Genomic DNA, 10995 nt, shown 5'->3' on the forward strand with positions numbered 1-10995 from the left:
ATTCATAAAACACATTCATGAATCGGAGCTCCTACTGGTCCAAGTACCGAATCAACCCTCAAGAGAATTATTTATCTACTTATTTCTTAAGAAGGAATGGATTCCATCAAGTGTAATAATATTCTCGGCTACCTACTTCATCATGTCTCCAAAATATAAGGAATAGGATTCAAAATCTCAGAATCTGTACCGAGTAAATCAAAAGACACAAATCCATAAATAGGAGTCTGTTAAGAACACAGGATTAAGATCATTCTATATATGACCATCGGTAGACTCAATTAGAATTTCTATACTTAACGGAAAATATTAGAAATTCATATGATGTCTGTGTCCTTGTTCCACATAATCTCATTATACGAAATACACTCATTCAATATCTCACCATATTAACAATGCGGATAACACCATTCCATTCTAAATGGGAATGACATGTATTAATAATGTTTTAATTAAAGATTCTGAACTTTAATTAAATTCATTATGAACATTGCTTTTTGATTATTATCCTTAAACATTATCCTCTCGTATATAACACTTATATACAATGTTTAAGGTGACATAAATAATCATAGAATTTTTATTGATATACATAAAATATTCACAAATATATACACATAAAATGATGAATAAACTCTTTTATTAAATAAATAATAAATATCCTATTACATCTTATGCTTTTAGGACACCATTCCCAACAATCCTTACGGGTGGCGGCATTCAATTTTTGATAGTCAATGCACATCGCCAACCCATCACAGTCCTTGTGGGAACAATAGTCCCTTTATCATTCTCCACCACTGCCACCCCTGATTTCTTGGGAACTACCTGAGTTGGAATGACCCACTTGCTATCGGCGACCAGATAGATGATTCCTGCATCCAGAAGCTTCAAGACTTCATTCTTCACGACTTTTTTCTTACGAACTACCTGAGTTGGAATGACCCTTTGGGGATCCCTTCGTGGATTAACCTTGTCTTCCAAGTTAATGTGATGGGAGCAAATTAAGGGGCTAATACCCTTAATGTCAGCAATCGTCCAACTTAATGCCGATTTGTGTTCACGCAGCATGTCAACTAACCGCTGCTCTTGGAATGCATCCAGTTTAGATGAAATGATAACAGGAAAGGTATCACCAGCTCCTAGGAAGACATGTTTCAGATCCTCGAGCAGTTGAGCCAGCTTGAGTGTTGGGGTCTCTTTGGTGGATGGTTTTGGCTTTTCTTTCTCTCGAGGTAGCTCTTCAAAGCGTGGTTGCCAAAACTTAGTTCCTTTACCTTGTGAGTCTTTAAAAATTGGCAACATTGTTGGCCAACTCACAAGGATCGGAACTCTCAGATTCAGAAATGCGGAAGAAATCATCAAGATCATCAGAATTACTACACAACTAAACCTCTTCCGAGATGAGTGTGTTAATTAGAAATGTTTGGTGGTACTCGTCATCATCACATGGTTGCTTTGCAATGTGAAAAAAATTCACCTCCAAAGTCATGTTCCCAAAGGATATCTTCATCAGACCATTCCTACAGTTGATGAGTGCATTTGTTGTGGCAAGAAAAGGTCTTCCAAGGATAATGGGAATCTTGGACTCTATACTCACCACGGATTGAGTATCCAAGACTAGAAAGTCAATGGGGTAATAGAACTTATCAACTTGAACCAAAACATCCTCAACTATCCCCCAAGGCTTCTTGATCGATCGATCAGCCAGCTGCAGAACCACAGATATGGGCTTAATTTCTCCAAGACCAAGTTGCGAGTAGGCAGAATATGGCATGAGGTTAACACTCGCTCCTAGATCAAGCAAAGCTTGGTTGAACTCATGTGTCCCAATCTGACAGGAAATTATGGGACAACCGGGATCCTTATACTTGGGCGGTGTTTTCTACTCGATCACCGCGCTTGCCTGTTCTATCAAGAATGTTGTCTTCTTAACATGGTGCTTCCTTTTGAAAGTGCACAGATCCTTGATAACCTTAGCATAAGCAGGCACTTGCTTGATAACATGTAGCAAAGGAAGATTAATCTTCACTTGAGTCAAGTGCTCTAGGATCTCACTTTGGTATTCCGGCACTTTCCCAGTTGGACGCAGAGCTTGGAAAAAAGGCACCTTTACCGGAACATTCATTGGCTCATCTTTTTTAGGGACAACTTCCTTACTACTTGAAGTGGTGACACTTGTTAATGATCCTTCCATAATCTTACCACTACGAGTACTGATGGCATTCACCTCCTTTATACTTTGATCATCAGGACAAGAGGTTTGCGCCATATGTTGGCCCTTTGAGTTTGACTGAGCTTGTGAATGGAACTTGCTGCGTTCTTGAATAGCCAAAGCTCTAGTCAGCTTCATGATTTGACTCTTCATCTCTTTACTTTCTTCCATCATTTACGTGAATAGTGACTCAAACTTCTGATTTATCTTACTCTGCGCCTCCATGAAAGATTGCAAGGTGTTCTCAAGAGAACTCCTTGGCTGTTGTGAATTGTATTGAGGTGCAGAATACGCCTTTGGTGGTTGCGGCTGTTGCTCAGTTCTCCATTGTCCTCCTGATGGTTGCGTTTGGTTGGAATCTCTCCAACTGAAGTTTGGATGGTTCCTCCATCCAGGATTTGTATGTGTTAGAGAAAGGTTTGTTGTATGATCCTAAGGCATTGCATTGCTCCTCGTAAACCCCTCTCATTTCATTGTAAGTAGGACAATCCTTAGCTAGATGCTCCACCCCTCCACAAACGAAGCAAGACTCTTGTAACTCTGCCCTAGCAACCATGTGAATTCCTCTACCTTCTTTGGTTTTGAGGGTCTCAATTTGTCGTGTCAAAGACTCAATTTGGGCTTTGAGATTGTCCTCTTTCCTTAGTTGATAGACTCTACCTGGTCGGGAACGATTGGTGTTGTCAGTAGCACTTGGACTAGTCCATGTGTGGGCTTTTTCAGCTAACTCGTTAAGATACTCAAAAGCCTATTCGGGTCCTTTTAGAGAAACTCACCATTGCACATCATCTCCACAAACTGGCGCTCTCGGATCGTGAGTCCTTCATAGAAATAACTGACGAGGCACCAACTCTCATAACCATGGTGAGGACACTGATTTAACAGATCCTTGAACCGTTCCCAAACTTGATACAGAGTTTCATTGTCCTTCCAGGTAAAGATCGAGATCTGTCGCTTCAAACCATTGGTCTTATAGTGAGGGAAATATTTGTTGAAAAACGCTGTAGTCATTTCTTCCCAAGTTCCAATAGACCTAGGTCGCAGAGAATATAACTAGCTTTTAGCCTTGTCCTTGAAAGAGAAAGGGAAAAATCTTAATCGCACGGATCGGTTGTGAAAAATGGCCACCACTTCTTCAAACTCCCTAATATGTACGTATGGATTCTCGCTCTCTAACCCATGAAAGGTCGGCAAGAGTTGGATCATGCCCGGCTTGAAATCCAAATTCAGCATATTACGAGGAAACATTATGCATGACGGTGTGGCCGTACGCGTAGGGTGAAGATAATCGTTCAACGTCTTCAATTGGACCTCCTCGTTTTGAGCCATCGCGAACGGATTTCCAACTGCTAATGAGGCTGGGGTCGAGGGAGACTAGACGTGTGGGAAGAAACTTCACTTGGGTTTTTCGGTCTTCTTGCGAATTTCTCTGATTCGTTTCTATAACGATTCATTCACTCTACAACGTTTTACTTTTTTTATTTTTTTTATTTTTTATTTTTTTACTTATGATTTTTTTTGAAACAAAGAAAACAATAATGTAGAACCGTGAATCGCAACCCCCAATAGTGCTCCCAGGAAAGATTGGTGGGGCGAAGCCTCCTTAAAAATCAACCTCCTAGACTGAGCAACGTTCTCAAGAAAGACTGGTAGCGTAAAACGCTAACAGGAACCAGCCTCCTAGACAGAACTCCCTTAGTTTGTACTTTTCAACGTTTCTACAAAAGTGCTTGAAAATTATTAAATTTTATGACGTGTCTTATGAATGTTAAATGTTAGGTGTTAGTACCCTAAGTTAATACTATTCTAAAACCTAAGGTTACACAAATTATGATAAATTAAGAGTTCTAATTTAATGTCTAAATTAATCACCTAAAAGTCACAACCTAAAAATTAAGACTACTTATAACAGAAAATTAAAAGCAAAAATAAAACAACAAACACTAATCAATGATAAGAATGAAAACAGTCACTATCAATAAAATAAAAAAATAACGGCAAACTTTTTTTTTGAAGGTGAATAAAAAAAAAAAAAAAAAAACGGCAAACTTTTTTTTTGAAGGTGAATAAAAAAAAAAAAAAAAAAACAGAAACTAAAGAAACTAATTAATCAAATACTGTTAACAGACAAAGTACAAAAACTACTAATCAGACAAAGCAAAATAAAAGTAATAAAACTTAACAGAAACAAAATGAAAACAATGATTAACAAAAAGAGACCGATTGCCGGCAATACTAAAAAAAAAACACCAAAAAAAAAAAACGCTAAACTGAGTACTAAAATAATATTAAAACAATAGAATTATAAACTACTAATTATATACACTAACTAAAGAAATTGACAACTAAGAGACAAAACTCAAAGAAAACGAATAAAATAGACAAATTAATGACACTAATGTATTTGACAAAGCTCGACTTACGGACACAACTAAACAAATAAAACAAAGATGCTATCAAAAGTTTTCTTTTTTTTTTTTTAAACGTGCTAAACAAATGGACAAAATTGGAGTAACAAAAATGAATAATAATAATAATAATAGTAAATAAAAAGTCAAACTAACAGAAACTTTTTTTTTTCGTAAACAAAATAAGACGAAAAAGAACCTAACAAATTAATGAAGAAAAACTAAGCTAACAACCGAGAGAAGAAAAACGAATAACTTGACCGAGAAACACAAACAAGCAAACACGCTAATAAAAAGTTGTACTTACTTCTTTGGCTAAAATAAATAAAGTCTAAGTACTTATTTTTTTAGCTAATTATTTACTAGACAATCTTATTGATTCACCTTCCCGACAGCGGCGTCAAAATTTGATTATGCCTAAACGTGTATAAAAATAAGCGGTCAATTGTAGCACAATTAGGACGGTTGATCCTATGAGGAGGTGACAAATTAAACAAGAAACGATTAGCAAATAAAAAACGTTAGGAGATAAACAATAAAATTAAAATAAAAGAGAATGAAATTTTTGTTAAGAAGTTTAAGCGTAAGAAAAATATATGAAAAACCTGTGTAATTAAAACCGGTAAGGCGTCGAGATTCTCCTATATGCTTGGTTCACCCGAATGGATTTTGATTTTTGAGATTACTCAACTGAAAGTTTCACATCCCAAACAATCAATCGGAAAATAAATATTTGAAGAATTTGTGAATAAAAATGTATTTGAGTAAATAAAATCCTTACGGTTAGAACTAGGAAAAATTATCTTATGAGAAATCTAAAAGCGATAATATACCATTGGCAATATTGCAGTAAAAGACTACTCATAAAATAATACCTACCAATATACAGTATCATGCAATAATTACATGAAAAGAGCTTGACTAGATTTATATAAAAGTTGACAATAAAATATAACAATATGAGAAATTAGAAAAAGATATAAGAAAATTAATCACTCAAATATATAAACTTTGAAGAACAAATGGAGAAATAAAATCCACTCAAGATCACTTCACACTTAGGTTTCTCTCCAACCTCACCAATTAGAGAAAAAAGTGTCTAAACTTAGATTAAAAATCAACCACCTAATACACTTAACAAAGGCTCTATTTATAGAGCTTTTAGGGCATAAGAAAAACATTCAGCAAAGGAGAAATAAAAACAAAGAGAGAAAACGTCCTAATCCACTTAAATTGGATTTACAAGGTTTTATTTTAAGAGTGAATGCTGAAATTATCCCAACAGAACAAAACGGAATGCTGGCTGAAGAATCCCAAATGGGTGGGACACGTGTCGCGTGAAGAGAGGCCGAGGGGAGTAAATGGCCGATAGCTTCGGACACGTGACGAGCTGTGGAAGGAGCTCAGTTGCACGCAGGACCCACGCGGAAATTGGATGGAAAAACGCCTGACGCGCGCGTGAGAAGAACTTGCCCGGGGGAAAGGTTGTGCGCGCCAAGCGCGCGTGCGCAAGGGGACAGCTGGGTCCCACAGTCTGCGGCACGCTAGACTTTGACATGTGACGTGGAGAAAGGAGTGGCTCGGGCTCGGCTCGGCTCGGCTGACTAGCGGGCTTGGTGATGTCTTCTGATGGGCTTCTTAATGGGCCTTTTTCTTCTTTTTATTCTTTTTAGTTTTGGCCCAAATGTCTTATTTCTCTACAAAATAAATTAAATTAAAATTAAATACTTTCAAAAAAAATTAATTCCACGAAAATATTTAATTAAAACTTAATTTATTTAGCAATTATGATAAACTTAAGTGCATTTTCATGCACTTATCATATACCTTTTTATCCTATGAGAGTCTTTCTCCATTCCGGGCATTTACCTCAAAACTGTCTTGTGTTGTTATTCCAAAGAATATACAAGATGCTCTAGAAGTTCCTGAATGGAGGGAGATTTTCCTAAATGGAGGGAGAAAGTGGATCTTCTAAAAGGGAAAACACCAGTTGAGTGTAAGTGGGTGTTCACTGTGAAATACAATTCTGATGGATCTCTAGAGAGATACAAAGCTCGGTTGGTTGCCAAAGGGTTTACACAAGCCTATGGCATTGATTATTCAGAAACTGTTTCACCAGTTGCTAACTTAAATACCGTGAGAGTGTTGCTTTCTGTTGTAGTTAATCTAGATTCGCCTCTACAACAGCTGGATGTCAAGAATGCCTTTCTAAATGGAGATATAGAAGAAGAAGTGTACATGGAGGCTCCCCCAGGATTCAATGAAAGCTTCGGAAAAAAGATTTGCAGGTTAAAAATGTCTTTATATGGACTTAAACAATCTCCAACGGCATGGTTCAACAGATTTACAAGATTTGTAAAGTCTCAAGGTTTCTTACAAGGGCAGTCTGACCATACTCTGTTCATGAAGATCTCTGTAGAAGGTAAAGTTGCAGTCTTGATTGTTTATGTGGATGATATCGTTCTCACTGGTGATGACACTGAAGAAATGGATAAATTGAAGAGAAATCTCTCAGCTAAATTTGAGACTAAAGATCTAAGTTTTCTCAAATACTTTCTTGGAATAGAAATTGCTAGATCTAAAAAATGCATAGTCATTATCTCTTGGAAGAAACTAGGATGAGTGGACGCAAACCTTCTGATACTCCTATGGAGCCTAACTCACAGCTTGGAGAAGTTAAGGAAGGAGTTCCTATTGATACAGGTCATATCAACGCCTAGTGGGAAAGCTAATCTATTTATCCCACACTCGACCAGACATCTCTTTTACTGTTAGCGTGGTGAGCCAGTTTATGCATGCTCCTTGTAAAGAACACTTGGAAGTGATTTACAGAATTTTGAGATATTTAAAAGAAACTCCATGAAAAGGATTATTCTTCCAGAAAGGTGATCAATGAAGAATTGAAGTCTATACTAATGCAGACTGGGCAGGTTTTGTGACTGATAGAAGATCCACTTCTAGATATTGCACCTTTCTATGGAGAAATTTGGTAACATGGAGAAGCAAAAAACAGTGTAGTAGCCAGGAGTAGTGCAGAAGCAAAATACAGGGTAATGGCTCAAGGGATTGGCGAGATACTTTGGCTAAAAAGGGTACTGGAAGAACTTCATAAACCTGTAGAACTTCCCATAAAACTATTCAGTGATGACAAGGTGGCTATTAGCAGTGCTAATCACCCAGTTCAACATGATAGAATGAAGCATGTAGAAATTGACAGACACTTTATAAAGAGAAATGTTAAGATGGAGTCATCTGTGTGCCGTTCTTACCTACCACTCAACAAATTACAGACATCTGCACCAAAGGGCTACAGAGACAAATTTTTGACTCCTTTGTAAGCAAGTTGGGCATGTTCAATATCTATGCACCAACTTGAGGGTGAGTGTCGGAAAACTAGGGATTGTAATGAGGTTGTAATAAGTATATTCTGGATATGATTAGCTGTACACCGGATATTAGGAGATAGGAATATTAGGATGATATTTGACTTTATTTGTTTCCTTATTTTACAGATTTTGTTCCTTTGTTTAGGGAATAGATTAGGCCTTCTCCGGCCTATATAGTCTCTGTATGTTTTCTCCGAAATAAGACAGAAGGAATAAAAAACATTTTTCTTGCCTAATTCTTACAATATAATATAGTAAATATTATATATATATATATATAATATAGTAAATTTTTTATATTGATGGATGTGATGTCATACATGACCATACACTAAAGCATAAAGACTCAATATCAAGTATTCTTTTCAATAGAAGCAGAGCTTGCCTGTCAATAAAATTAATAATAATGAAGCAAAACTTGTCATGTAATATGATGTGCTAAGCCTTCTAACTACGCATAACTACACAGATCCTTTCTCCAAGGCCATATGGACATGGCGAATGGGCCAGGCCCGCACATTGTGAACCTATATGGACAGGCCAATATGAGTCTTAGACGGGCTAGTCCATGGTTTTTCACAGGCCATGTTAGGCTGGCCTATGGGTCAAGATGTGCCAACACAATAAAACTTACGAATATTGATTGGTTAGGCGTGTCTTGATGGGCCAGCCCACGAGCTCATGCTCATAGTTGCATCTCTAAACTATGCTTATGCAATTCAAGCGAGATTGAGCCTGTAGGCTAGTAGGTTATGCTTTCTTTCTGGGCTAGATTGCATCAGCATATCTTGGTCTCAGATCGGCCCACTAGACCCAAAATGGCCAGCCAATCTAAGGCCCATTTTGGTCCAGTTTTGAATAAATAACATATATATATTGTAATATTGTCATTACAAAATATATATATATATACAGGACGAACATAGGCTTGGAAAATGGAGCTTAAGTTAAAAGGCCTTGCACATCATATTACATGGCAGGCTTTGCGTTATTATTTATTAGGATTAATTATAAAAATTCTAACTACACCTCTTAACACTTTGCCTTTTAACTTTTGAAATGTAATATCCGTTTTCTCTGAACAATAAAATGTTAACAAAAAAGCCTACTCTATTAGGTTTTTTAACGGAAATTGACATTTAATTTGTTATTTTGCGATATTTTGATAACTTTATGGTTTAAAATTTAGTTTGAATTTAAAACTAATTTAAATTGAAACATATAACTATGATACATCTATTATTGATTGAATGTAAGTTAAAAATTTTATGAATATTTTCTTTTGTAGAATTAAAAATTTTTGTGAATTTTTAAATTAATTTAAATTCAAATTAAATTATACATCATAGAATTATCAAAAATACCCTTAAAATAACAAATTAAATATTAATTTTAGTTAAAAAATTAATGGATGGGGAGAATTTTCGTAATTAATCCTATGTATTATTATTATTATTATTATTGTTAGGCAAAGACACTGGAGTCTCCAAGATTCAGTGTATGGTCATGTGCGACCTATCACATTCATCAATATAAAATATTTACGGTAAATTTAATAACTATTATATATAATACTTATAAATTTAGGAATAGTCTCTGGTGAGACAGTATCAAAAATATTTGTCTTGTCAGGCATATCAAATTCCACCATCAGATTTTAGATCAATGGCGTCAAAGAAGTGGATTTTTTTTAATGTTTTATTGGTTAACAAGAAGGGTACTAGTTTACAGGAATCGAAATAAATATAAGGTATCGTTAAAAAACATATTATTGCAGCCTTCATGTTGTTTTCTTTTTCCTTTTAAGGGTTTGTTCATGTTTTAATCAATAAGAATTTCTTCTTACAAATTTCTCTCATTCTAATTTTTTCGAGTTTTCGTGGTGTTCTTACTAACTAAATCAAATACATTCAATCTTATCTATTATTGTATTTTCATCTTATTTTTAGGTGACAGGGTTAAATACTTATTTTTTAACAAGTCGACTACGCAATATAGCTGATAATTATATCCCATGCATTATAAAACTACATTATCATAATTATTCAGTCCCCTAATACCAAACAACATTACATTTAAAGTATATTAACAACCACAATTACAGCAATGTACATGCTACCACCTCAATTGTCCACTTCTTTTATATAGAAGTTACATGTCTAAAAGGAAATGTTACAATGTACATGCTACTACCTCAAATGTTATACTACCCCTCAACTGATTAAAATACAACATTCTCACCTGCCACCTTCCTGCAAGCATCTTCATGTGTCATTCACTCAAGAAAATAAAACTTAGGGTCTGTTTGATTCATACGTTTAAATTATAGTTCATGATTCTAACATTTGAAATTTAAATTTTTTGTTAAAAGAAAACATTGTTGCAAAATTAAAAATCATGGTTTGAACTATGCAGAATACTTGAAACGCGCCCTTAAACATCCCTAAGATTATTACCAGGTGGCGTCCTTTTATTACCATTCGTATCTATTAAAATATTCTAATATAGGTGTCACTCCATTCCGACTCTACCTATTATTTAATATAATAATTATTAAAAATAATATTATATTATACATTTAGGCCGAGTCTCCAATCCGATTCTGGACTGGAGTGGTGCCTAAGTTTATAGCTTATAAAAGGTATGTTAATTAAGGGAAGTCTACCAAATGTTCTGTTTATGTTGAAGGTGACAATTTGCTTTGTGTGATAGAAGGGATAGCTGGATATACCTGTAGGTGAGGAGGTTCTATTTTATGCGATGGAAGGGCATTAATGTAAAATACCGTGATTATATAATAGAGAAAATGTATATCCAGTGAAGTATATGTCTAACAGCAACGACAATGTAGCATGCATGATTAATGTGAAATGAGTGAAGTAATAATTACGTTTCTAGCCATGCTTATAATTATACAGTCATCTAAAGTTTAAGAATTTAATCTCAAAACATATGTATTTACAATTCCAAAATAGTATGTGCGCAG

General features: G+C 35.4%; 1 protein-coding gene across 1 annotated transcript; it reads right to left on the minus strand.

Annotated features, from left to right (window-relative positions):
• Positions 1 to 1387: 1387 nt before the first annotated feature.
• LOC112092877 lies at positions 1388 to 2389 on the minus strand. The gene is made up of 2 exons (XM_024170079.1): positions 1907 to 2389; positions 1388 to 1834 (listed from the first exon to the last, which is right to left on the minus strand). The coding sequence occupies exons 1-2, from the start codon at positions 2387 to 2389 to the stop codon at positions 1388 to 1390; spliced, it is 930 nt and encodes a 309-aa protein (XP_024025847.1).
• Positions 2390 to 10995: the final 8606 nt, after the last annotated feature.

Source organism: Morus notabilis, unplaced genomic scaffold (assembly GCF_000414095.1).
Source record: "Morus notabilis unplaced genomic scaffold, ASM41409v2 Scaffold181, whole genome shotgun sequence".
Taxonomy (NCBI): Eukaryota; Viridiplantae; Streptophyta; class Magnoliopsida; order Rosales; family Moraceae; genus Morus; species Morus notabilis.

Coding starts and splice junctions, on each gene's coding strand:
- LOC112092877 (XM_024170079.1), bottom strand. CDS start 2,389: ATGATGGAAGAAAGTAAAGAGATGAAGAGTCAAATCATGAAGCTGACT. Junction 1,835..1,906: donor CAACATTCTTGATAGAACAG/GCAAGCGCGGTG, acceptor ATTTCCTGTCAG/ATTGGGACACATGAGTTCAA.